The sequence below is a fragment of the Papaver somniferum genome, chromosome 11, assembly GCF_003573695.1.
Source record: "Papaver somniferum cultivar HN1 chromosome 11, ASM357369v1, whole genome shotgun sequence".
Lineage (NCBI taxonomy): Eukaryota > Viridiplantae > Streptophyta > Magnoliopsida > Ranunculales > Papaveraceae > Papaver > Papaver somniferum.
Window position 1 is genome coordinate 73,376,024 of NC_039368.1, and position 27,708 is coordinate 73,403,731.

The 27,708-nt window shown below is 36.6% G+C and overlaps 3 protein-coding genes and 1 pseudogene across 8 annotated transcripts; 3 read left to right on the forward strand and 1 right to left on the reverse strand.

Annotated features, from left to right (window-relative positions):
• Positions 1-514: 514 nt before the first annotated feature.
• Positions 515-6,596, forward strand: LOC113321430 (protein ENHANCED DISEASE RESISTANCE 2-like). Of its 2 annotated transcripts, none has more exons than XM_026569331.1 (20): positions 515-1,080; positions 1,624-1,698; positions 1,796-1,849; positions 1,943-2,008; positions 2,093-2,154; positions 2,333-2,457; positions 2,538-2,584; positions 2,661-2,761; positions 3,011-3,106; positions 3,216-3,280; positions 3,376-3,447; positions 3,805-3,951; positions 4,300-4,671; positions 4,765-4,940; positions 5,102-5,203; positions 5,332-5,382; positions 5,464-5,607; positions 5,753-5,848; positions 5,954-6,055; positions 6,169-6,596. In XM_026569331.1, exons 1-20 carry the CDS (start codon positions 928-930, stop codon positions 6,259-6,261), a joined length of 2,199 nt encoding a protein of 732 aa, XP_026425116.1. In that variant the 5' UTR covers positions 515-927; the 3' UTR covers positions 6,262-6,596. The 2 variants fall into 2 exon arrangements, with proteins under 2 accessions (XP_026425116.1, XP_026425117.1); XM_026569332.1 differs by having other exon boundaries at positions 3,011-3,103.
• Positions 6,597-6,735: 139 nt separating this feature from the next.
• On the reverse strand, positions 6,736-9,663 carry LOC113321431 (chloroplastic import inner membrane translocase subunit HP30-2-like). 5 transcript variants are annotated; one of them, XR_003346649.1, is made up of 5 exons: positions 9,451-9,663; positions 9,243-9,346; positions 8,804-8,930; positions 7,890-8,423; positions 6,736-7,409 (listed from the first exon to the last, which is right to left on the reverse strand). XR_003346649.1 is itself a non-coding variant. In XM_026569335.1 (5 exons), the coding sequence occupies exons 1-5, from the start codon at positions 9,592-9,594 to the stop codon at positions 8,424-8,426; spliced, it is 423 nt and encodes a 140-aa protein (XP_026425120.1). In that variant the 5' UTR covers positions 9,595-9,663; the 3' UTR covers positions 6,736-8,423. The 5 variants fall into 5 exon arrangements, 3 of the variants coding, with proteins under 3 accessions (XP_026425120.1, XP_026425118.1, XP_026425121.1); XR_003346648.1 differs by having other exon boundaries at positions 6,736-7,700; XM_026569335.1 differs by adding an exon at positions 8,643-8,687 and having other exon boundaries at positions 6,736-8,426.
• An 8,430-nt stretch (positions 9,664-18,093) lies between these two features.
• On the forward strand, positions 18,094-20,503 carry LOC113322707 (putative RNA polymerase II subunit B1 CTD phosphatase RPAP2 homolog). The gene is made up of 2 exons (XM_026570848.1): positions 18,094-18,197; positions 18,389-20,503. The coding sequence occupies exon 2, from the start codon at positions 18,433-18,435 to the stop codon at positions 20,317-20,319; it is 1,887 nt and encodes a 628-aa protein (XP_026426633.1). The 5' UTR covers positions 18,094-18,197; positions 18,389-18,432; the 3' UTR covers positions 20,320-20,503.
• Positions 20,504-24,949: 4,446 nt separating this feature from the next.
• Positions 24,950-27,242, forward strand: LOC113324557 (annotated as a pseudogene).
• Positions 27,243-27,708: the final 466 nt, after the last annotated feature.

A 27,708-nucleotide genomic window follows, 5' to 3' on the forward strand; every position in this document is an offset into this window, starting at 1 on the left:
CGATTATACCCCTCACTCTATGAATATGACAATTTGTATCCATCCATATTAGGACTTGGCTTGCTCCACCTCCCCAACATCCAACCAACATTACCTAAAATAAAAACCAAGGAAATTCCTCTTCATTTTTATTTTTTTTTAAAAATTATTAGTTTCTTGCATTTAAAATAATATTATTATTTTGAATATTCACCTTGTTTTATATTACCTCATGAGACTCCCGTTGCCACCTGAGTTGTGTCAGCAAAATGACAAACAAAAAATCAAATTCTTTTACCAAAATACCCTTTTCTTTTATTAAAAAATGTTTACAAATTTAATATAACATTTCCCATCTTTATCCTACGTATTTAGTTTAATCTAAAAAATAAATAATTATTTTCTTGATTTTTTTAGCATAAGTTTTATGAACAAAAATAGGAAAAAAACAAACGGATAAGGGTAATTTCGTCATTTCAGTATCTGTCGAACTCTGTCTCAAATTCAGTTACTTTTAACAGAGAGCGTAGGGGGAGAAAACAGAGAGACAGAATCAGAGAGAGAGAGAGAGGGATTCAGAGAGAAAATTACAACGAAAATCAAAAACAGAGAAGAGAAAGAGAGGAAAAAAAAGAGAAAAAGAAAGTAGTTTTGGCAGAATACAAAGACGATTCTCTGATTCCCGTTTAAGGGATCAGAGGATCATCTCCTTTTACCATCACCATCACCATCACCATCACCATCATCATTACCATTCATTATTCACCATCGGAGCCTTTTATAAAAAAACCCCATTGGTTTAAATTTTGTTGTTATGAATCTTATTAGAGTTTTTCTCTTCTTAAACTCTTTCCAATAAGAAACCCAGAAAATAAAAATTCCTTTTTTATTTTTGTTGTTGTTTAAATTGTTTGTGTCTGTCATAAATAGAAGAAGAAAGGAAGAATAATGGGTTTGTTATCAGAACCACAAATGGAAGGAAGAATGGAAGGGTGGTTATATCTAATTCGTTCGAATAGAATTGGATTACAATATTCACAGAAACGTTATTTCATTCTCGAAAATCATCATCTCAAGAGATTTAAATCTATTAAGAAAGAGGTATTTATGATGCATAAAATAACTCCAATGGCTTTACTTTCCCTTACCCTTCTTTGGTTTAATGGTATCATAATGGGTTTTTATTGTGATTGTTTTATTGATCTGTGCCATTGATGATAACCCATGTTCTATGTAGAGAGATATTTTCTTTTGTTATGAATATAAAGTATCCTTTAACAAGATACTGAATATTCTATTGTTGTCACATATTGAATATTTTTGATTTTTGTACTAGTGGGTTTTTTAAACAAGCCATGTTTGATTAAGTAGTATGGTAGAAATCAACTTCTTCTTCCTTGGGTGGACACCCTTGTTGTTTTGGTCAACAAATCACCATTTAGTAGTTCTGTATCACTCACTGTTTGTGTTTGCTCAATAGTCCCAAAGAGTATTATTAAGAAACTATCAATTTGTTTTGTTCTGTATTAGTTTTTTTCGATATTGTGTTGTGCCCCATTACCCTTGATGTTGGATGATAACCATATAAACAATAACATGTTTATACCATAAATGTATTAACTGTGTTTGTAATTAACTTGACAGGAACCTGTTAGAAGTGCAATCATTGATTCCTGCGTACGGGTTATGGACAATGGCAGGGAGAGCATTCATAGAAAAGTATGTACTTAAAGGCAGGCTAGTATTTCAATTGGGTAGTGATGTTTTCTTACTTCGTTTGTAGTTCAGCAGTGACATCTTTTATTGAACTGTGCAGGTATTTTTCATTTTTACCCTATATAATACCTCAGACCACAATGATCATCTTAAGGTGCGGTTAGAGTTTTTAAAAGTAGCAGTACATATCTAGGTTTATCTGTTTATTCTTATAACCCTCGAGTGTATTGTCTTTTTATTTGAATAGTTGGGAGCAACTAGTTCAGAGGAAGCAGCAAAATGGATCCGTTCGTTCCAGGAAGCTGCTATGAAGGTTCTGGACTACTTAATTCATATACATTGTTGGGAACTTGTTTTTACTTGAGAAATATTTTTTGAAGTTTTGTGCTATTTGCAGGAATGTGTGGCCCCAAGAGAGAATATTTTGGATGGTTCCAAGAAAATGTGGCAGTCTTTCAGGTACTAAATTACTTACAGCTCTCTATGGCAATTCTTAGAAATTTGTCTTCTACTTTGTTATGGTTGCAGAGATTTAAGTTTGGCATGATTCTAATGTCTAAATAAACAAAACTCTGTTATGCATTTTTGTTCCAATGAGAACCAAGTGTGTCTTGTAATAACCATTTTATTTTGATAGGTTAAATGGTGCAAAAGCAAGAGGTCGCACAAACTCCATAGATTGGACTCTTTGCTCACCTACAAACCAGGATCCGGTGGATGTTATTGCTCCGTCTCCTTGGACAATATTTGGCTGTCAAAATGGTACATGCTAAAACTCTTATTCATTCCAGGGTCCGAGATGCTTATCTTGAATCACACATTAACATTCTACACTTGGACAGGATTACGTCTGTTTAAAGAGACAAAAGATATTGATCTCATTGGGAAGGTAATTATACAGATTATTGTGCACGTTAATGTTCATTAAAATACGGTTTTGTCGCTGAATTTGTCCCTATTCTCAGAACTGGGATGACCATCCAGCAATAATGGCAGTTGGCGTAGTTGAGGGAACTTCAGAGGATGTGTTCCGGACACTTATGTCACTTGGTCCATCTAGATCAGAGTAAGTTATTATATCTTTCATATGTTTCTGTATCTGTGCATGAAAATTCTGTCTGCTGGGTTTTTGATGTACTTTTGACACCTGTAGTAGATTATCAAAACTCAAGGCTTTTTTATTAAAATCTTAAAATTCTCAGGAGTACAACGAACGATTTCATCACATTATCGTATGCGACAATTCTGTTGTGTTACTTTATATTTGGATAGTTCATCAGTAGCTTGTGGTATCCTAATAACAATTTCTTCACAGGTGGGATTTCTGTCTATCCAGAGGTAGCGTGATTGAGCACCTTGATGGTCATAACGATATTGTCCATAAGCAGCTGAACAGTGATTGGTTACCGTGGTCCGACTTGGAACTTTTTTACTTTTTGTAGACACTATATGTCAACATAATTCTCAATGCAGCCAGTTACAGAATTACCTGTTATTAAATGATGTTGCTGCTTTTGTAGGGGCATGCAAAAAAGAGATCTACTATTGCGGCGATATTGGAGAAGGGAAGATGATGGAACATATGGTAGATAATTCTTTGAAAGGCATTGGATATATTTGAAGAATTACATATATCCTTATCTGAAACCGCCTAACTTGGAGCTTTTTCCTCTTTTGCAGTAATTCTCTACCACTCTGTGTTTCACAAAAAATGTCTACCCCAAAATGGCTATGTTCGTGCTTGCCTTAAAAGTAATGTATGCTTTGCATTGTGATTTTATAGAAATGTTACTCCTACTTATTAGCTTTAATACTCTCAGGCTTTTGGCCTCACGATTCCCTTCACTTTACATGTGATTTAGTTAAACATTAATCTTAGCCAGCAGTGTGAAAGAACTTATGCATGCTCTTATATTGACCTTTTACCCTTTTCACCCTCGTTTCTTAAGTTTATTGAGTTTGCAGTGAGGGATATGGTGGACGTGCCTTTCTTATCCTCCTAGTTTTCTTCTCTTCTTTTCAGTTTATAGGCCGTTTTTCTATCTTGATATTAGATACATCTGTAAAATTTAAACTGTATTAATGAGATAAGTTTATGCGTTTTTGAAGGTGGAGGATACGTAATATCTCCAGTGAACCAAGGGAAACAAACAGTTGTGAAACACATGCTTGCTATTGATTGGAAATTCTGGAAGTCATATGTAATAACGTCGTCAGCCAAATCTATAACCATTCGTATGCTTGGTAGAGTTGCAGGTACTTTTGCACAACTGATTGCATCTACTCATTTGTTCTTCATATAGGATACAAAAATTGTTTAGCAATAAAAGATACAATTGCTTCAAGGAGAAAATTTATGCTCTTTATTAAAATACTGATAAAGCTCAGCTCACATAGCTTCTTGTCATTGTTGTAGCCAGGACAGTAGGCTTTTCCTATCTTTTTTTCTATTTCCCCAACACATGCTTACTATGGCACCTTTCCCTAGCAAATCTCAGAATTTTAGACATATAAACTAATAGACAAAAGGAGGTAGTACTCTTGTACTATGAACACTCTGAATGAACTCCTGTGAAACTCACTATACCTATTCTGTATTTGCAGCATTAAGAGAATTTCTTAGAGCCAAATCTGGAAAGTACTCAGATACACCCTCTTTACAGCTGACAAGAGATATTGGGTTGCCGCTTACTGAGAAGGAGGAAATTAAAGTTGAAGTGAAAACACATGAAGAGAACAGGAAAAGTGAAGGAGGGTTAGTGGAAGAAGAGTTAGAGAAGTCATCTTCCGTAGCTGTTAGCCTTGGGGGATTAACTGATGTGACTGATGAATTTTTTGATGTTCCCGAGCCATCTGATTACCCAATGGAGTATGGGTGGGGTTCTGACACGAGTCCAGATATGCAATCTCAGGACCTACGCCAGCCAAAGCTTTCATCAGCCGCGAATTTTGTGAAAAAGTTGCATGATCTTGCGGGTCAGTTTTATTTGTCTAAATTTTATTTTCATCATGACAGCTACAGAGACGTATACCGTTTTTCAACTCACTCAAGACTTACACATCATGCAGTTCAGAAGAAAGGATACATGGATTTACAAGACATGGTGAAGGAAGACTCTCTCACATGCTGTTATGGTACCACACTGCCTAAAGACGCGAGCTGTAACATGCCTTGCAGTTGGAATCAAGCAGATCCATCCACATTTCTTATTCGTGGGCCTGATTATTTAAAAGACCATCAGAAGGTTTCTTCTCTGCACTAATGCTTATAAAAGTATATTTGAAGGCTTCAATCAAAGAGAGCTTTTATAAGAGATTATGAAATTTCTAGAGTGAGATTTATTTGCAATCGTAATTTCTGGTCATTGTCCATGCCTTTTACTATTGTGTTTTGTTTATTATGTAGATCAAGGCAAAAGGTACCTCGATGCAAATGGTTGCTGCAGATTGGTTAAGATCTGACAAACGAGAGGATAATCTTGGGAGCCGCCCTGGGAGCATTGTTCAGGTATATCCATAAATCAATTGTGTCATCTCTCTTTCTCTATATCTATCTGTCAGATGCGCAAAGCATGCTTCACAGATTCGAAAGACATAACAAAGCGTGTATTAATGAAAAAACTTTGGATCTTGCAGAAATATGCTGCACAGGGAGGTCAGGAGTTCTTCTTCATTGTAAACATTCAGGTAATGAGATATAGTTACTTCATTTTCCTGTGTGACCTTTATTTGAGTACAATTTTTACCGTAGAAACTATGTTGAGGCAGGTTCCAGGTGCAACAACATACAACCTTGTACAGTATTACATGATGACTAGCCCAGTGGAAGAAAATCCTTTATTGATGAACTTTATCAATGGAGATGATGCATATAGGAATTCGAGGTTCAAGCTTATACCCTACATTTCGAAAGTAAGTGCAAGCAGAAGTTAATTTTTCACTTCAGACTTAGTGGACAACTCTATCAAATGTAGTAGTTCTTATTTGTGTCATTCAGAAAAACTGTGTATGGGATGTAAACTAGGACTCACGTGTGTTGATTGGTTTTATTCTTCAGGGGTCATGGATAGTAAAGCAAAGTGTTGGAAAGAAAGCTTGCCTAGTGGGTCAAGCGCTTGAAATCAATTATTTCCGGGGGAAGAATTACTTAGAGGTATTAGATAATTCATCTACATAATCTCCTTGCAGTTCTGCATCAAATCGTAAGTTCTTATATGTGACTGTCTTCTGACTTGAATCTTCTGTTATAAACTTTCAGCTTGGGGTTGATATTGGATCGTCAACAGTGGCAAGGGGTGTAGTCAGTCTTGTTCTTGGTTACTTGAATAACCTTGTTATCGAAATGGCATTTTTGATTCAGGTATCTAATATCTCCATCCTATTTTGACAGTGTTACAACAATAACAGATGAAAGATTTTGCACTTCAGTTTCATGATATTGTCTTAACGTCTTGAAATGTGTGATCTACTCAGGGCAACACACAGGAGGAGCTTCCAGAGGTTCTTCTAGGAACATGTCGGTTTAATCATCTAGATGCCTCAAAAGCAGTTTTAATAGGACCTTGATGTAACGCAAACAAAGTTTCTGTTCCACCATCACTGTCGATAACCTAGTGCTCAGAGTAAATGAAATTTCTAATATTTGAAAGCAACGGCGATACAAGTTTGTATATGTTCTACTAAAAATCTAAAGAAAAAAAAAAGAACAAAGAAAAGAAATATATAAACATTTTGGCATTCAAATTCTTTAATTCGATTCGTATATGTTCAAAAGTTGGAATCAGTTGTAATTTTTCTCCATTCTGACATCTTTAGGGAGGGAAAATCACATATTTTGTAAAGATAACGTCTCTCTGAGTAGTCAGATTTCATTCTTCAATTCATTTTCTGTTACTGATGAATCGTATATTTGTACTGAATTATATAGTCATGGAATGATTATCTATTATGTTATTAACACGTTTCGGTGATATGCTGCTGCTGCTGCTGCTGCTGATCAGCTACTAAGCAGATTACAACTGTATGTCAACGAGCCCATCACAGGAAATGTTTGCTAATTGCAGAGTCCTTGTAGCAACAGAAAGCACAACCTACCAATCCACTGTAAGGACACCAACCAAATTACTTGACATCTCTTCACCAAAGAACAAATCCTCCTGGAGGAACTTAGAAAGTGAAACATTTTGTCTTGGTCATAGAGACGGTTCTTCAATTCTTGAGGAAACTCAGTAGGCTAAAGAACAACCTCTGTACGATACATTTCCCCATATTTGGCAATGTAATCAGCAAGCAAAAGAGAGGTGCCAAATCTACAATTTCTAAGGATAGGCCCGAAAAGTGGAACAGACTGCAGGTCATGGGAAATTGCTGCACGCAAATCTTGCTAGGCGAGCGCCAAGCTTCCATTCGAACAGTATACGATTTTGCTAAAGAGTTTCAAGTTATCACAGTTCATGTAAACGCCTCTCAACCAAACTGCGAAGTGGCTGGATTGCAATGTTCAAAATTTTATATCATAGATTCATAATTCAGTCAAGATATTGCTGATGATATTCTTCAGCTCGGTAAAATTTCTTAGCTGGTAATATTTCAGTAACTATCTTATGATTCTTCATCTCATTCTGCTTAATTTCCATTGATTCCCTTGCCAATTTTTCCTGATCTCCATCGTAGTAATAGATCCCTGACCTCTACTGTGTTCCTACATCTCCACCCTAAACAAAAAAAAAAAATTGAAATTTGCTGGTCAGATATAAAATTGAAACTTTTACCTGGCGATTGAGGGTAGTAGGATCATGACGAGACCAAAAGAGAGAGGGGAGATTGGTGTAGGGGCAGAGATTAGGATCATAATGAATTCTCACAACTTCAGAATGATTAGTAGTTCTGTCTTCACAACACCTTCAACTCTCTGGAAAGCAAGTTCTACACCCCAGAAACATCATTGTGCCAATTTCAAACCTGGTGCATCAGGTTGATCAAGATCTGGTTGTGAAGCCGGATTGCTATTGTGATTTGACATTGTATGATGATGACAGTACAACACAAACAATATTGTTGGGAGAATGAGAATTGTATAGATATAGATGCACAACAACTTGGAGCTGGTGTTGTTGTATGTTTAAGCTTCATACACGTCGTGAGTTCAATATTCAATTCCCATTAGTGAGATTCGGGCTTCTTAATTTTCCTACCTGTGCATATGGATGGTCCCGGGTCCATGCGACGTCATTCTGCGGGCCTGATTCATTACTTTAAGATTGTTCTTGTTTATGATGTCTCCAGGTGTTGTTGTTGATGATCGACCGTCATTCGCTAACTTGTCTGCTGCCAGATTTGCTTCTCTGTAATCATGCGTAATCTTGGTTTGTGGTATACTTTCCATTAGACTTCGTATCTCCTGTATCATTCCTTGAAGATACCATGGTATGGTATTATTTTGCAGGTGCATCATTTTATGATTTGTACGAGTGCTTGTAATTCTGCCTCGAACCAAACCTTCGGCCAAAGTTGTTGTTTTTCCAGTCGTGTTGCTAATAGGAGTCTCCACGTTTCCGCTGTTATTGCTGATGTTATTTCTAATGGTGTTGCCATTGCCATCAATACTGCCGTTCCCGGATTTCCTCTTGCTGCTCCATCCGAATTAATTTTTATCCAATGTTGTTGAAGTGGTTGCCAGTTGATGAGAACCGTGATACGTATCTGTGTGTCATTTCGACCACGATTCCCTACTTTATCACAATCAATATTTTACTATCAATAATTTGCTTATAAAGCTGATGATTCAATGGTTACACGGGAACAGTTTAAGAAAGATATTATATTAGAGAAGGAAATGTACATTACATATTACGCTTGAACAAAATGTTAATACAACTAGAAATTGAAAAACCAACATCATAGTAAGAGCAATAAAGTTGTGGCCCTTTCAAGAAGTAGTGGTAAACCTCTATTTGGTGACCAGTGTCCAAGTAGATGTATAAACAAACATGCTGAAAGAACAGTTTCAAAATGTGTTTAGCTCTATGTTGCAGAAGTTGAATTCAATGATAGGACACTCATAATTGATTACTGTGTGGCAATTAAGAAAGTGGATAACGAATGTTACCTCATGAATAAGACCATAAGAAACCGAAACGAAGAGCCCTGTTCCGACTGCAGCTGGTACTCTAGGACGAGAAGGCATCCTCCCAACCAAGTGAAACATGAATCCGGAAGTAAAACCTGCCACCATTCTGCAAAACAAGATGATGACCTAGGTCATTTACAGTGAACCAAGTTTGGCAGTAACTTGTTGTCAGGCCATGATCCTCCATACTTTTTAGCAAGGACAACAAGCTCAATGTTGAATACTTGTCTACCTGAATCCTAGGTGTATTCTACTCTATATTGGAGGTCCACACAAACATTTTTCCTCAAAATCAGGTTTTAAAGTGGTCCATCTAACATCATAGGATACCATCATAGTGCAGGATACAAACATTTTCTTTCACTATTCCAAAGAAGTCAAAATTAGAGTAAATATAAGAGTTAGGGTTTAAAATTACATATTCTTGGTATCATCTTTCCCTGTGATTTGTCTCATAGCACACATCGTACCTCCATAGACACCACCAAAAACAGCGCAACTACGAGCTGAAATTACAGGAGTCTGCAAAATACAAACAGTCAATTCATATTAACAATGCATAATTACAATCAAATTTCGGAAAAAAAAAACAGAAGCTAGGGTTTGAATTAGGAATCCAACTTAACCTTAGGAGGAATCCTACTAAACAAATCACCCAAAGCAGCTCCAAATAAACCATTTTTAGCAGTAGCAGTAGCAATTTCAACAGGTAAAGATTTTTGTCTTTTGTCCGCAACAGCAGCTGGTGTCGCTCCTCCTCCTCCCTCCATTGTCTTCCTCCTCTTGGTTCTTCTTTCGTTTTTGCTTGTTTTTGCCCTAGCTTCAACACTTCCCGTGAAACAAACTTTCACTCTTTTCTTTTTTTTTTTTTGAAAATAAGACTTATATTACTGGGTTTTCGTTAATCTGCGAATTCAGTCTCTTCATAGACAAACTCACGTTGAGTAGCTCTTCCAATGACTGGATTTCTTGGATTAACATCGGCAGGAGAAACTACAGAGATATTGTTATTTAAGGTACGAATTTCATAGGTTTTGACAGTGTCAAAAGCGATTGCAGAAATTCAAAAACTAGGAGATCGGTCATTCCAAAAATTTGTAGTGTTTGTACTTCTTCCCTTCTTTGCTAACAAGTCTGCCACCTTGTTTTCTCTCTTGTTTACATACTGAAATCCTAAAAAGGAAATTAGTTTGATCTGCTAATAACTTTACTTCTTCTAAAATAGCTAAGCATTGCCATTGTACTGTTGATTCTTTGCCTTGTAGATGATTTATTGCTGCCTGATTATCCCCTTCTATTACCAGATGTTGAATGTTGTTCCTAACATCCCATTGAGTAGCTCTGAGAAGAGCTACAGCTTCTGCCTCCTCTGCTAAGAAGGTACTGCAACTTCCCATAACTGCTGCTTGGAAAGTTCCTGTCCAATTACGCAATATAAAACCAAAACCAGTATTAGTAATTTCAGACAACCATGAAGCATCGCAGTTTAGTTTATTTGTGTTTGCAGAAGGTAAAATCCATCTAATATTTAAGGTCTTTGAAGTACTGCTAGTTGTCTTTTTATGATTCCTATTTTCTGGGTGCCAATACGCAAAATGTCTGGTAATATCTATGGCTAGTTGCTCCAGTGTTCTACTTTTGTTTTCGAAGACTCTAAGGCACCTTTCTTTCCATATAAACCAACACTTAGTTGCTGCCAATGCCATAGATATGGATTGTAGATTTCCTGTTTTCCGGTCATCGTAATGATCTAAGAAAGATTTACTAACAATGTTAGAGGTAAGATGTACTCCCTGTGTTGCCATTGGAGGAAAATTCCAAACTTCTCTTGCATATGCACATTCGAAAAACAAATGATAAGTAGATTCCCCCACTGATTGACAGAAAATAAAAGTGTTGTCTTCATGTATAGCTGATTTAATCTTTAATTTGGTTGGTAATGCATCTTGCAAGCATTTACAGATGAACAATTTTACTCTCTGAGACGTATCCATACTCCATAAGCCTTTCCAGAACTTCTTAGATTCATGAGAAACCAGAACGGAAGGATTGAGAAGTTTCGCATATAAAGACTTGACAGAACATTCCTCATTTCTGGTCAATGTCCATCTTAGTTTGTCTTGTTTCAGGTGACCAGTTCTTATAGTAAATAAGTTGATGTTTAGAATTTCCTGCACCACAGAGTTACCAAAGATAGAATGAAGTAATTGAATGTTCCACTTCTTTTTGTCTGAGTTAATAAGTGTTATGTGAGTATTTGTCCTTTGGACAGAATTTTCCAGAGACTCACCTCTGGATGGAAGCCATATGTCTTCCCAGATGTTAATGTAAGAACCTCTCCTACCTCCCATATACTGTATTTTTTGATGTGTGCTATGCCTTGTAGGATACAATTCCAAATCCAAGAAGCATTTGATTTCTTCTTGGATAGTAAAGCTCCAGTTTTTTTGAAATACTTTCGTTTTAAGATTTGTGCCCATAAATCGTTTGGATGACTAACTAATCTCCATGCTATTCTACTGATCATGGCCTGGTTTACCTTATTTGCTTCTTTAAAACCTAGCCCTCCTTGCTCTATAGGTCTGCATAAGAAATCAAAAGCTTTTATGTAAATTCCCTTAGAATTTGTGTGTTTGCCCCACCAAAAATCTCTTTGTACATTATTGATCCTTTTTGTTATTTTTTTTTGGTAAGACAAAGCATCCCATGCTAAAAATGGGCATATTAGAGAGCACCGATTTATTTAAAACTATTTTACTAGGCTTTGACGGGATTTTTCCTAACCAAGTCTTTATTCTTTGTTCCATTTTTTCTATAATGTTATCGAAAGCCTTGAGCTTGGATCTGTCAATTAAAAGAGGGATTCCTAAATTGGTGTCTTTTATATTGATCTTTTTTATTTTCATTAATCTACAAATTATGCCCTGATGTTTGTTATGGACTTTCTTACTGAAAAAAAGTCCAGATTTTGTGAAGTTTATAACTTGACCTGAAGCTTTACTAAACATCTGTATAGCTTCAAGTAAATTGTTAGAACTGATTAGGTATGCTTTGGTAAACAAAAGTAGATCATCCGCAAAGAAAAGATGGGATATTGGTGTTGCTTTTGGTGTTAGTTTGATTCCCTGTACCTTCTTTTGTACTTCTAAGTGACTTAGCAATCTAGAAAAAACTTCCATACATAAGATTTAAAGATAAGGGGACAAAGGATCCCCTTGTCTTATACCCCTAGTGGGTTTAAACTCATCACAAGGGTTCCCATTCAGTAAAACAACTATTGAGGTTGTTGAGATGCATTGGTGAATTAAGGTGCACCAATCTTCCGAGAAACCAAAAGATTTTAAGGATTTTAGAAGAATGTTACAATTCACCCTATCAAAGGCCTTGGACATGTCAATCTTTAGACCAATGTTACCAATTTTCTTTTTGCTCTTTTGTTCATGGAATGAACAATTTCATGTGCAACAATGATGTTGTTTGAAATCTGCCTAGAGGATAGGAAAGCCGATTGTAGAGGTGATATTATGTTTTCTAAAGATTTTTTAAATCGCTTAGCCATTAGTTTTTCTATTATTTTGTATGGAGTGTTACACAGTCCAATATGTCTGTACTCTGAAGGCGACTTAGGATTTTTTGTTTTGGGAATAAGAAATAAAAAAGTTTTGTTAAGGTTGTTGTCAAACTTTTTGTTTTTGAAAAAGTCTTGCAATACTGCTACTAACTGAGGACCTACAATATCCCAATTTTGTTTGAAAAAGCTCACCGGGAATCCATCCGGCCCCGGTGCTTTGTTGGATTTAAGCTTTTTCACTACTAACCAAATCTCTTCAGAAAAAGGAATTTCATTTAGAAAAGAATTTTGTTCTTGTGAAATTGTGCTCTTAATGTGTGTGAATATGTCTTCTTCAGTGTCACTAGAGGATTCAGTGAAAAGCTCAAAGAAGCAAGAAGTTAGGACCTCATTAATTTCTTCTCTTGATGATACTACCTTATTATTCCTGTCTTGTATACAATCAATGTGATTTCTTTTTCTCCTCTTTAAGGTTTGAATGTGAAAAAATTTGGTATTTCTTTCACCTAAAGCTATGGTGTTGTTTCTAGACTGTTGGTTTGCAATTTTTTCCTGTGTATCATATAAGGCTTCCAGTTCTATTATTTTTTTGTTTATTAGATATTTTGTGTTATGCGTATTTGGTTTAGCTTCTAGAGTTTCTGTGGTTCTGAGAAGACCCTTAATCTTTTTATTAGGTTTGCCAAAGACTTCCTTTTTCCATTTGTTAAGATTAATACTTGCATTTGATATGTTCTCAATAAGGTCCATGACTGGTCTATTGGTGTTAGTAATCCAAGACTTTTTTATAACCTCAATACATGATACATCTTTGAGCCAAGTGTCGTAGAACTTGAAAGTTGTAAGTAAATGAGAGTGCGAAGGGTTTAAAGTAAGACAAATTGGCCCATGATCTGAGCCAATTGCTACCAAATTTTCAAAGATGCTTGTTGGAATTCTTCATTCCATTCTGCATTCGCTAGAGCCCTATCTAACCTTTGTTTTATATTAGCAATTCCTTCCCTTTTATTATTCCAAGTGAAGATATTTCCAGTGAAACCTAAGTCTTCTAAACTTATTCTCTGGATTGAGTTTAATATTGGCTCTACTTTTTTCCTATCAAAAGGAAGACCTCCTTGTTTCTCTTCACTATTTAAAATTATGTTAAGATCACCTATTACAAGCCATGGGATTTCATTTAAGTTTACTCTCTGTGTTATGCCCTCTAGATAACCCATAATTTCTAACTTATTATCATGTTTAGGTGCACCATAAAAACATGTTAAGAGCAATTCTTTAGCATTGAAATTATTTTTAACAATGATATTAATCATGTTAAGGTTCCATTGAACCACTTCAAAATGAAAACCATCCACCCAAGCAATTGCCAGACCACCAGCTATTCCATCTGGGTCTACATTGTGAGTGTTTGGGAAATGATTAAGAATCTTTTTCATCAAGCTCCTCTGGGACTTGGTTTCAGATAAAAAAGAATGTCAGGTTTTTCAAAGTCAAGCAAAGAATGTAGATGTTGTTGAGTTTTTTTTCTGACCACACCCTTGTGTGTTCCATGCTAGAATTTTCATGGCCAAGAGGAACAAAAGAAAAATAGAAAAATTCCACAAGAATAAGGCACATAAAATAATCACATAACCTGAGTCTAAATACAATCTCAGTCCACATAAATGTGCAGGATATATAAAGTGCATAGGAATGTGTATGAATAACTTAAAAGATTAGATTAGTAATAAAGGCAACAGGAGATTTAGAGAGAGTTTTCAGAAACCTGTGTACCTGGATTCCTTGGTTTTGTTCAGATAGAGTAGCAGTATAAACAGATCAATCCAGAGAATTAGGGGAGGGGTAGACCAAACCAGTCTTCAAAGAAAGGGGGAGGGGTGAACGAAGATCCAAGTTGATTTTTCCTTAGATTATACATAGAAACCGGTTGAAATAGCTTCCTAAAAATGTTTTTTGATCTAAATTCAATTTGTATTTGAGAAAAGGATCATGGCTCCATTGACTAGTTGTAATTCTATCATAATTACATAAATTGAAACATGATAATCAAATTGAACAAAAGCAGATAAACCCTAAAAACCTTCGGTACAAAAGATTTGGAGAACTAAGAATAAAACATAGAAAGGTAAAGAACATGGAGAACCCCTAGCAGAGAAGATAGAAATTCGACCCAACTAACCATTAAGAAATTAAATCAGAGGGAAAGGACTCGACGAGTTAAATAGGGGAAATAAAAGGTCAAGATAAATTAGAGTCAAAAACAATTTAACTTGGGTACTTTAAATTCGGAAATGCTATTCAAAGCTCCACTTAGAGCTCTATTCACAGCTCAAACGCTAGGTGTTGCAAGAGTATTGGTTCATGACTTTCAGCCAGGACCCACCGCTGGATAAAAAGGTTCACCATTTTAGAGATGTGGGGTTTAGATGCCCTGAGCTGTGAGTAGTGTGGTGTTTTTGTGCTGTGAATAGCACCACCGCTTTAAATTTTAAACCAAAGGATGAAAAAATTTCTATCAAACGGGTGGCCCTACTACTAAACTTACACGTGAGAATTTTCTGTTTCTTCTTCTTCTTTCCTATTTTTTTTTTTTTTTTGCCAAATAATGACCACATCATACATTTTTAAACAAACTTGGGAAAATTAATAAAGTGTCCTGCTTCAAACCATATAATTAATAAACCGGCCAAGCTTTTAAATTCTTTTAGAAACTGGCCTTTCCGTTAGAGTTGACACCTGGGCCCACCAGATCGGTCAGCTGCGTTGAATAAGTCAAACTCGGTACGAGAATTTACGACTGTTCCCTTTCCCATTTAAAGACGTGTGTGGTGTAATCTCTCACCACACTTTCTATTTCGTCCTCTCTTCTCCCTCGTTCTCTTCTCCCAGTTCTGAAACTAGGGTTAGGCATTGAAGCTGTTTGAAAAGAAAAAGAAAACTGATGTTATTGAAGTTGTTTTTGTTGAAGACATAGATGTTAGTGAAAGACCAGAGTGTATTTGGAAGAAAAGTTCTACATATTTAGGGATTCAGAGATAGTGGTGATACAGTGAAGATGAGGTACAAACCGGGATTGAAACTGTCTGAATCAAGGTAAGATTAACGAAACCCGTGACTTAATATATGATGAAAATCATTGTATTGATAGTTAATTGATTTAATTGATCGATTGATTTTTAGGGTTTCTGTTTTTTTTTTCCTTTATAATTAGGGTTTATTTGAAACCAAATTTTTATTGTTTAATTGGGGTTTAATTTTCGTGATTGGGTGTTTGATTTTAATTAATATTGCTTAATTAGGTTTCCATTGGGTTTTCATAGGTTTATATCTGATTTTGTTTCATTTGTGTTGCAGTCAGTTCAAATTTAGGAATATCAGTGTATATGCGGAGCCAAAGAATGAGACTTTGGTATTTCCTGATTGCCATAGAGATGAAACAGAGTTGATGACACTTAAGTATATGGTGTATAAGGGTTTGTCTATGGATGTTAAAGAGAAGTTTAATTTATATTGGTTTAAGGAAGAATGTCTGCCACTGCCATTGTTAAACAATGATGATTTTGATAATTTTTGGGAGTATTGATGGCTGCAACTGCACTTGATGGACAGAATGGGTTAGTAATGTTAGGAATTATGGTATGCAGAGCTGAAACAAAGGAAAATTGGATCATTTTTTTTGAAGCATTTGAAGGATGCAATATTAGCACATCCAGTGAAAGTGGCTTTCATTTCAGATAGGCAAAAAGGTTTATTGGAAGCTGTTGGTATAGTGTTCCCTGGCCATCACCACAGATACTGTTGGAGGTAACTTTCTTGTCTAACTTTGTTTTGTTGTTTCTTTTGTTTGTCAGATCAGATAAAGGCCTTATGTTAATTGCAATGTGTTAAAATGCAGACATTTATACAAAAATTTCAAGAAGGATTACAAGGGTCTTGAATTATACAGTTCTTTATGGAATGCAGCAAAAGCATACAAAGAAAAGCATTTTCAGGTTTGACGGTTCACAACAGTTCTTTGTTATTGGTTTTATGCACTGTTTGACAGTCAAGTTAAGCGAGTTTTTGATTAGCTGTGCAGGAATATTTTGACAATATTGTGAAACAGAGTGCTGCAGCTGGTGCTTATCTCAGTAGAGAAGATCCTGCTACATGGTCCAGGGCCTTTTTTAACCCTATTCACTGTTGTGAACATATGAACAACAATTTTTCAGAGTCTTTTAACAATATGATCAACAAGATGAGAAATAAACCAATTATAATGATAGGAATAATGTATGCTAACTTAGTGATGGGTACATGGTACAATAGGAGGACTGAGTCTGCATCATGGGTAGATGGTAATTTGGTTCCTACTGCTGTTATATTGATTAAGAAAATGTTGGAATTTGTGACTGACTATGGTGTTGACATTGGATCTGTATCTCAGAATATAAAACAAGGAAAGGGAAGGGGAAATGGAAAGGCTAAGAAGAAATGATTTGAGATCCCTCTTCTGATTTTTTGTGTTTAAGAAGACAATATTTTTTTCTTTTGTAGACTTGAATTAATGCTGCATCAAAAGTGGCAGGTTGTTTATTAGTACATTTGCAAGTTACATTTTCAGATTGTTGAGTTCCTTACATATAGCATTAAGTTGTAAACTTGAATGCATAATTCTGTTTTTTGCAGCAATGAAGACTTCATCTGATACCCATTTAAAACCGTCACAATCTGTACAAGTGAGGTATGCTATGTTCTTGTTGTGTTCATTCTTGCAAAATTTCATCTCCATCTTTGATTTGCAGTGATCTTTGTTGCAGGTTTGATTTTGCAGTGGGCAATTTTTGAAGCAATGACCAGATTCTCCGCAAGCGTAACAACCATTCTCTACTGGTAATTTCACCATCTTGCATTTGACAGGATCGATGGCATCGTCAAACCATTCAGAGTACTGACAGGTTGGAATTGAACACTTCAAAAACATTTTTTCGTTTGTTTCTTTTGCTTTTGAACACAATAGTTGCCTTATACCATTACATGGTATATATTTGCACCTGGAATAAATCCAAGGACATACCTTTGGATCATGAATTCCCTGTGCACAGATAGAACATGAATTTAGGGGTTGTTTTAATCTTAATCTTACCTTGCTGCTGCTACTGCTGCCTGGAGAGTTTACTTCATTTTGGCTCATGTCTTATTTATTTTTATTTTTTTGATCTGTTGAGTATGACAAATACTATGGTTCTTCTCTGCAGGGCCTAATTTATATGAATGAAGCTGAATCTGACCGTTACAAATCCAACCGTTACAAATCCGACTGTTGCAATGAGTCACCGAGTTGACTCGATACTGGTTTGGTTACGAACTCAGACGAGGGTTAAATCGTCTTTTACCTAGCAGGTTAACTGCCACATAGCCAGTTAACTACCTAAATCCGTTTTTTGAAAAAAAAACGGGATAGAAAATGTCAATATCGGCCAGTTTATATAAAAATTCAAAAAAACGGCCAGTTTCTTAAATATGGTTCAAAAAGGTGGTTACTTTATTAAAAAGCCTAACAAACTTTCACTTGAAACAAACTTAAAACCCTTTGTAAAGGGTAAAATTGTGAATATAGGTTTTGCTTAAGGGTTATTTAGTCCTTTGAGTTCTCTAAACTCCTCCTGGTCTATAAAATCATCAACTCAGTTCCTTCATTCTTTCCCTTCCTGAGTTTCTAGTTGACAGTCAGAGACTCCGATTGAAATCGAATTGAGAAGAGAAGAACGAACCCCAAGTTAAATTTACTCCGCGTATAATCATTCATTCTTCTTTTATCAGGCAAGTATCACCATATCCCACTTCTCATGTTCTTGATTTTTCTTATGTAATTTGTTTTCAACTTCAATTTTAGGGTTTTTCTATCACTGTTGATTGAATTCTTGATTTGTTAGTTTGTTCATTATCAATCATTACATCTTCACTGTTTACATTAACAGTTGATTTTTTTTTTTTGATTTTTTTTAATCTAGGTTTGAACTGGGTACAAGTTAAGTTTGGAGGTTTTTCTTCTACAATGGCTAAAGCTGAATTAGCTTTTACAAATAATGCTGTACACAAGCTACAGCTTGCACTTCTTGAGGGTATAAACGATGAGAACAAACTGTTTGCAGCTGGGTCTTTGATTTCTAAAAAGGATTATGAAGATGTGGTGACTGAAAGGTCGATTTCCAATGTATGTGGTTATCCTCTTTGTAAGAATTCGTTACCATTAGAGCGGCCTAGGAAAGGGCGGTATCGAATTTCGTTGAAAGAGCATAAGGTTTATGACTTACAAGAGACGTATATGTACTGTTCTTCTGAATGTGTTGTTAATAGTTTAGCTTTTGGGGGTAGTTTGCAAGATGAGAGATGCCCAGTAGTGAATTCATCAAAGTTTAATGAGGTTTTGAAGTTGTTTGAGGATTTGAGTTTGGAAGAAGAGGGTTTGGGGAAGAAGAAGGGTGATTTGGGATTGTCTGAGTTAAGGATTCAGGAAAAATTGGATGCCAAGGTTGGGGAAGGGGTGCCGTCAGATGGTTGGGTTGGTGGTCCATCAAATGCAATTGAAGGGTATGTTCCCAAAAGTGACTCATCTTTGAAGCTTCCAGAGAAAGGGGGAGGGTTGAAGGCTAAAAGTGCTACGCAAAAGAAAGGGAAAGGCAAGGCAGTGAATGAGATGGAATTTACGAGTAGTATTAGCATGGGGGATCAACTTGGCATTCCTAAACGGCCTTCTGCTCTTAAGCGGAGTTCTAAAACAATGTTAGAGGAGTCAAAAGTAAAATTGAACAATTCAATTGTCAAAAGTCAGGATGAAATTCCTGAAGTATCTTACTATGCGTCCAAAAGTGGTTCAGATGTGAATGTTACTGATTTAGAAGAAGAAGAGCTGTGTGCTGGAATAGATGCTCTGTTACAAGAAACTGCATTGAAATCCTCCTTGAAGTCTTCGGGTTCAAAAAAATTGACTCGCAATGTTACATGGGCTGATGAAAAAGAAACTGATACTGGTAATGAGAGCCATGGAAACCTTTGTGATGTTCAAGAGATGGGTGACTCGCAAGGTAGTGCTGAAAGCTCAGGTAGTCAGACAGTGGAGGATATGGACAGTTCCGTACGTTTAGCATCAGCAGAGGCATGTGCAAATGCTTTGAAACAAGCAGCTGTAATTGTGGCTTGTGGTGAATCTGATGCCAGTCATGCTGTATCTGAAGCTGGGATCATTATCTTGCCACAGCACATGTATGGAGGAGACACCGAGATGGTTGAGAATGGCCTCGAGCCAGAATCAGCGCCTCTCAAATGGCCAACAAAGCCTGGTGTTTTCAATCTTGAGCTGTTTGATCCTGAGAACTCATGGTTTGAACCTCCACCCGAGGGCTTTAACTTAAGTTTATCACCATTTGCGACAATGTATATGGCACTTTTTGGATGGGTAACATCTTCTTCTCTGGCTTATATATATGGGCGTGACGAAGATTCCCAAGAAGAGTTTTTATCTGTTAATGGGAGATCATATCCTTACAAAATTGTCTTGAGTGATGGGCGCTCTTCTGAAATCAAGCACACTCTGTCTGGTTGTCTTTCCCGAGCACTGCCAGGACTTGTTATGGATTTAAGGCTGCCGACTCCAGTATCCTTCCTGGAGCAAGGAATGTCCCGCTTGATAGAGACCATGTCGTTCATCGATGCGCTTCCGTCCTTCAGAATGAACCAGTGGCATCTGATTGTTCTTTTATTTGTGGATGCTCTCTCGGTATGTCAAATTCCAGGACTCTCATCACATATGACAGGTACAAGAATGTTAACACACAAGGTTCTGGATGGTGCCCAGATAAGTAGTGAAGAGTACGAGCTTTTGAAGGATCATATTCTTCCACTTGGTAGGCTACCCCAGTTCTCTACACAAAGTGGAGCTTGACTGGATATGAATTCTATCATGAATCCATTCCGGGCATTGGTTCTCCGCGTTGTTAACCAGACACTGAAGCTACAAGTGAAAAAAAACATGGGAATTGTTTCATATAAAGCAAACTTTGTAATTAGAGAGAAATTGAAGGCCACTCACAAGGATTGTTAAAGGGATCAAAAATTTTGTTTTTATATTTGTTCAACTTAGAAGTAAAAAAGTGAACGTTTTTAGGGGCCCTCAAAAGGATTTAGGGGCCAATAATAAAACAAAAAAGGTCATCCAAAGGGAAAATGTAGCCAGCCCTTATCTCGCGTAATTCGTAATGGCGAAATTACCCTTATATATTCGGAGGATATGATAACATTGTTATCCTCCGATTGTAATCGGAAGCCAAAATATTACCCAGACTTCTGATTGTAGTCGGTGCAATATTAGAATGATCTCTGTTTTATTTTTTCCATTTCTTTTTCATTTTTGAGTTGTTAGAGTTATAGAGAAGAGTGTGAAGGAAAAAAGGGAAAACCCATTTTATCACTACAAAAATGGATGGATATGAAGAAGAAGGTGAGAATCATGGCTAAGAACAAAATGTTGAGGGTTCACGACCGTTTAGAGAAGACGATTTGGGGTATATGTTGAATGATCCAAACTTTTGTGGAGAGGAAAACCTAGACGACCCTTTCATGGAAGAAAATGGAGAATCGCTGATATTGAAGCTAACGATGCATGTAAAACACAGGTATTGTGTTAAGAAACTCAAATACTCGATTTGCATGCGTTTGTGTGCTTTTGTAAACAAGAAAAACCGATTATTGCATGCATTGAATGCCATGAACTATCCAGATTCGGTAGATAATTTCTCGAATAAACTTACGAATATAACACACTGAGTACCAAATATGTATATTCGGTAGTTCCAAGATAGTAGTTTACTGCCGAATATGAGAAAAAACCCCAAACTGGTTTTCCAAAAAAATCTTCATTCGGTAGTTATGTAGAGTTATTTACCCCCGAATGGCCCCAAAAACGAATTCCCCAAAAAATTTCAAAACTCAGTATTCTTATCCTTTACAATCGGTAATAGTTTAACATTATTTGACTGCCGAATATAACAGTGGCCTCAAAATAAAATTTTCGAAAACTTGAAAATCGGATGTTTATCGATTAAAGTTATCTCCCAGTTATTTATATTCGGCTGTTTTACTATATATTTTAGCTTCCCATTATATCATATTTTGCACTCAGTAAACTGTGTACATTCATTTGTATAAATCGGGTGTTTTGGGTAACCGATAGGATTCCGAATATAGTATATTCGGCAGTTTGACTTATTTAATAACCTCCGATTATTGTATAATAATTTGTTGCTTTCATATGCAGGCCATTGAAGAGTTTGTTGATGATTTCTATTTGAGGCCCGACACTTCCCTATGCTATGCAAACGATTTGGTATACTCATTACTACTTTTTTTTTTCAAAATTTATATGTTAAATGGTTATGCTTATTTGTTTTGTTTTATGCACGTTTAGACATTTGGAAGTAAGAAGGAGGCAAAGGAATGGCTTATGAACAAGGCAAAAGATAACATGTGCGTGGTAGTTCAAAATAATCATGTTAGTGACACTCGATTTGAAATGATTTGCGAGCAAGGTGGGACGCGAAAGAGTCACGAGGGAAAGAATAGTAAGTACGTACTGAAGACGAATAGGAAATACCGAAGCAATACCAAGAAGATAGGATGCCCATTTAAGATTGTCTTCTATAAGCCCGATGGTATTAAAGGTAAAGAGTATAAAATGTATAAAGTTGATAACGGTTGTCACAACCATGATGATCCGTTGGATTTAATTTGACATGTAATGGTTGCCAAGTTAAAACCACATCAAATGCAGACGGTGAGGTCTATGCGGATCCAAAAAGCGAGTGCGATCTTAAGTAAAATAAAGGCGGACGACCCCGACAACTTGTCTTCTTTGTCTACAATTAAGTCGGCCCTAGCTATGATCAAAAGGACTGAATGGGATGGTAGAACGGTCATGCAACAATCGGAGTGGTTAGCGGAGTTACACGGCTACACCTTGAGAAGGGAAGAAAAGGATGGTATAGTGGTTCGTATTTTCTTGGCACATCCCGAAATGATCCAATTGGCTCAATGCTTTCATCAAATTTTGTTGATAGATGCTACTTATAAGACAAACAAGTATAACATGCCGTTGTTGAACATTGCTTTCCATACTTCGGACAAAAACACGTTTACGATTGCATGGGGTTTAATGGATCATGAGAACAATGTGAGTTTCATTTGGATGTTGGAGACGTTGAGGTCCATTTATAACGGTGATAATTTTCCAAGGGTTATTGTAACGGATAACGATCAAGCCTTAATGCATGCAATAGCGGTAGTGTTTCCGGAAGCCCAAAACTTGCAATGTACTTGGCACATTCAATGTACGTGGCACATTCGGTAGTGAGTGTACTTCCGAATACTGTGTGTCTACTTAAATATATTCGGAAGCCAAAAAATTCATCAAACTACCGATTATTACCAGTTTGTATCCAGGAAGATATGGCCAACAATATTCGGCAGATAACCAACAAATATATCTCCCGAATACTGTCGATGTTCTTGAGAAACGAAGAACACGACTACATTCGAAAGTAAATAGGCATGAATATCGCCCGAATCTGGATAAAAAACCGAAAACCCTAAAAAAAAATTTTCTCGATTCGTCGAATTAAAGCGAAATAAACACCAAAAATGATAGATTCTTACCTAATTGGGGCCATTTGAAGTTGACGAAGTGTTTGACTATCGAAATCGCCACCACCGACTACATTGTCGGGTACTTGTTCTTCGCGTTCTTCTTCATTTGCAGCAAGAATTTCTTTATTTCTTGCTAAAATCCCAATCTTTGGATCGATACCCCGAGCAACATTTTTGGTTCTAGGTCTGTGAGTTTCATTTCCCTTATCCATTGTTTTATAAACGAATCGACGATGTTTTGATTTTACGATTCGCGGCGATGTTTCGGTTGAACGAGGGAAAGTTTTTTTTCTTCCACAATCGGAAGATATGAAACTGGAAGAAGAAGAGTTGAAATGAGTAGAATTTTTTTTGATTTAGTTTTTATACGGTTTTATCAGAAGGGCATTTATGTAACTTCAATATCATATAGGATACCCCTTAACTAGAGTCTTTGGATGGGTATAAATTGATGGCACCTAAATCCTTTTGAGTGGCCCCTAAAAACGCGATGGTAAAAACAAAACTTTTGATATTTTCCTTATTATTGGAACTTTAGGAGCTTTTGCAAATGTTTCTCACAGAACATATTGTTTGAATATATGTTAGCAACTTCGGTGCCCAGTTGACATTGTATAAGTTCTAGGGAAAAATGAAACGTATCTAAAAATCATTGAGTAAAATGAAAATGGAATTGTAGTTTTTAAGCAGTATATCAACGGATAAAAACCCAGGATAGACCGCCACCATACTGGTAGTCTTGTCTAAAGTAAGCTGTTCTGGAATTCAGCTCCTATTTGGTTGAGATATGTAAGCTGAATATGGATGGGTTCTTCTCTTCGAATCTAATTCCTCAAAAGCAGAATATCATCATTTCCCACTCCTTCAGGTATGAAGGGTTGCAGAGAAAGGAAGTTCTCCCCCTGGTAGTGCAGCTGATAATCCATACTCGAGCAATAAATATTATCATCACCACCAGCATCAGAGGTGTGCGAGGGTTCTTTCATCTTAGTTTTAAATAGACCATCATCAAAACCAATACAAGGGGATGCAAGCAGTAATTTTTCGGAACGCAGGTCAAAAACATGAAGATATCTCACATCGAACCAGTACAGAAAGATCTGATCAGAGGAACTGAAGATACGAGTAGGAGGTGTAGTAGTACTGCCGAAACAAAAACAGCAAGGATCTGGAGCATTTTTAGAATATAAGACCAGGCGTCAGGGTGAAAAGAAGGTTTCACACAAACATTGAAACTCTCTTCCTTAACCCATACTTGCTTCACTTCATTCTTGAACACGTACATATGAATTTTACAACAGCAGCAGCAAGTACCACTGCCAGCACGACGATCATGACGAAGAGGATTATAACAATCACTTCCATTATTCCCTGATGATTTCTCTACACGTGCAATACAAGGATACCCTTTGAACTCTAGGAGATGGGGATAATCAACAAGTAACTGCTTCTGCTCCTCGCCAGTTGCTGTACCTTTACTTTGGAGTACTCGAATGAACCGAAACTTCTCATCATGCAGATTGAACAATAACAACATCTCCATCTCATTATTGTTATCATTGTTAGCGCCTCCTCCTGCCACAGTTACTAATATCTTCCAAACGAAACATCCACCACCAGTATTACTGCAAAATATGGCTTGTTTATCTTTACCAGTGGCTGCTCTTACCCTCGTAATAGGAAGACCATGAACTGATATTGGAGTGCTTGCAGCAGTGACATCTCTCCATGATTTAGTTCCCAATGTAAATACAATGAAGTTAAGCTCCTTTTGAGAGGTACGAAACACACTTACCAATTTGTACTCATTTGCTAAGGAATCAAATCCAAATCCGTGACAAATGGTGCGGGCACTGTTCATATATTGGTTAACAATGGGTGTGCAGGTGATATGCATAGTCTCAGCCCTGTATACTTGCAAGACTGTGTAAACAGCTTTATATTTACCATCAGATTGTGCGATACAAGGGAAACCATTGCAGTAACCAACCAGTTTCTATGGATGTCTGTTGGTTGTTGCTTATAAGTGTGAAATTTTACCAATGTCGGTAATACCTTGTTCCTCAGCTGCATTCTCTTATCGATGTGCTCGTGTACTAATTCTAATTCTAAAGGAAATTGATTCTGAATGCGTGTCACGTTTAAAAAAAAATTGGAATTTGGGATGCAAATGAGTTGGATTATATAGTTTTGAATGCAAAAATTCTATGTTACTTTTCATGCATGAAAATCTTTGATGAACTGGCCAGCTCATTCAAAACATCGTTTTGCTCAGATGGAAATGCTCATATAACGAGTCTATTTTGTTTTGAAACTGATCTCTTATGCAGTGTGTGCGAAATTCTATGTTACCTTTCATATTGGAATGTTCATAACTTTGTTATCTCTATATTAAGAGTGATATTTCTCGTTCTTATTTTGGCATCAACATAGGAGACTGAGCTTTCCAATGTTTTGCAGTGTGTGCATCATCAGTACATGCAGTTCCTGACGAGGAATTTTACACAGAGTGTGAAAACATCGTTAAGAAATGGGCAGCCTCTTCGCTGGATGTAAAAGTTAAAGATAAACATACTTTGCAAGACTTGCTCCACATTCCCAGGACAGGAGGACGCACATATTACTACTGGCAAGTTCCTTTGAGCGTTTCTCAGAATAGTACTCTTGTTTTGTTTTCTCATTGAGAAAACTGTACACTAGTTTACCTAGAATGCCCTCGTTCTTATGACAAGTTGCACTTCGATCCCAGGTAGTTACTAACCTCTTGATTCTCTCAGTTTGTTGTAGAAATACTCTTTTCTTGACTTCCGTTGTTTTCATAGGATTCCACTGAAACAGATACCATTGAGTCACCTTGCATGGAAGTAGTTATTACTTTCTCATGATACATGTACCTACCATCATACTTCCTGAACTCATGTTGGTCTACTATTTTCCTATGACATTGAACAATAAATCTATACATGAGGTATAAATGCAAAGCCGCATCATGATGTCTGAAGCAATAATGTGAAGTATCAACATTTACTGTCTCAGAAGGTTTTAGTTTTTTGACACTTTAAAGTGCAAGCCAGTTACAAGTTTGAATTATAAACTAACATTCAAAAGTTACTATTTGGTCTTGCATTTAGAAAACCAGATTGCAGATTGTTGGTTACCCATGATGACTATTGTACCATGTCCAAGTTGCCAAAAGAGAGAACCTCTGTGGTCCCAATATTAAGAAATCCAATTGATCGTGTTTTTAGCACTTCTGAGTTTTCAGTGGAGGTTGCAGCGAGGTTTTTAGTTCATCCAAATTTTAACTTCCGCAATTCAGATGAGTAATAAAGAACGTTCAGGAAATATTGGTGCAAGTACATTGAACATATGGCCATGGAAACATTTGGTTCTTTGGATGGGGGAGGACCTTTTTGCCCGGGTATGCCTTGACACTGTATCTAGTTTGTTGATGGTATCAGATTAAACATCCAACTTTTTCTTTACTGTCTTTTCTCTTGCTTATTCTTCTCCCCTCCATTGATATAAGGTTCTGTTGTCCTAAAGATACATGTTTTCTTGTTGGTGATTAAATGCTTTCTTGTCTCCTCTTGAAGTTCAACGTGTGTATGGATTGTGATCAATAATAATTTCCAGTGTTCAACTTATTTTGCAGAGAAATGGCAGAAAACATGGGAATTTTCGGGAGATTAAAGAAACAAACAATCCATATGACATGAAAGATTTTGTTATGCCCTTCGAGGAATTCGTTAATAGTTCTGTAGCTTATAATATCCTTCACAATGGAGCTAGTTATCAGGTACCTCCTGCTCCTTTTTTTGCTGAAAACAGTCGAATGGGTATAAAATATATACATAAATTTTCTTTGATCAGTTTTGTATCATTTGCTGAATCAAGTACTGTTGCCAGATTGAAGGTCTGACAGGCAATTCTTAGTTAGAGGATCGTGAAGTACGTAATTGTGGATGAGTTATCAGAGTCTTGGCAAATTTGTGCTTAAAGTTGCAAAGGTAAGAAATTGAGTACTTGCATAAGATTTACAGTATACTTCTGCCCTTTAATTTCTTTCAGATTGCTAATCACTGGGAAGAAGCAGCGAAAAGAGACTTAACATGGAATGGTGTGTGTCCAAAGAGCTGCCTTCTGACAGAAAAGCGTAGAAGTTAGCGATCCACATACCAGAACCGTGATCCATGATTAAGTTTTGTTTAGGAGCAGTATTGGAGGCTAGGATAGGATTATGTTTGGCTACCCGGGATCAAGGACATAGAGTCTAGAACTTTGGCCCCTAGGATTTATTAGTATAGTTAGTATCTGGATTATTCGTAGCCTTACTATTCTTTTTATTTCTCTGTTTCTGGATTTGGTAACTTGGACATGGGTTTCATTTCTAGCCTACCCCAGCTTGTTTGGGACCAAAAGCTTGGTTGTTGTTGTTAATCACTGGGTTTGTTTTATATGTCTTGCAGAAAAGTAGACAATATGTTATATGTTGATGTGGTTGGGAAACAGGTATTTTTCAGTTGCAAGCATTGAGCTCCAGCTTTGCACAAACGAACTACCAACATTAAAACAGGTTAGAAACGAGGGTGAATTTCTTAACCATTTTTGGTTTTCGTTTTTTCTAGACTCA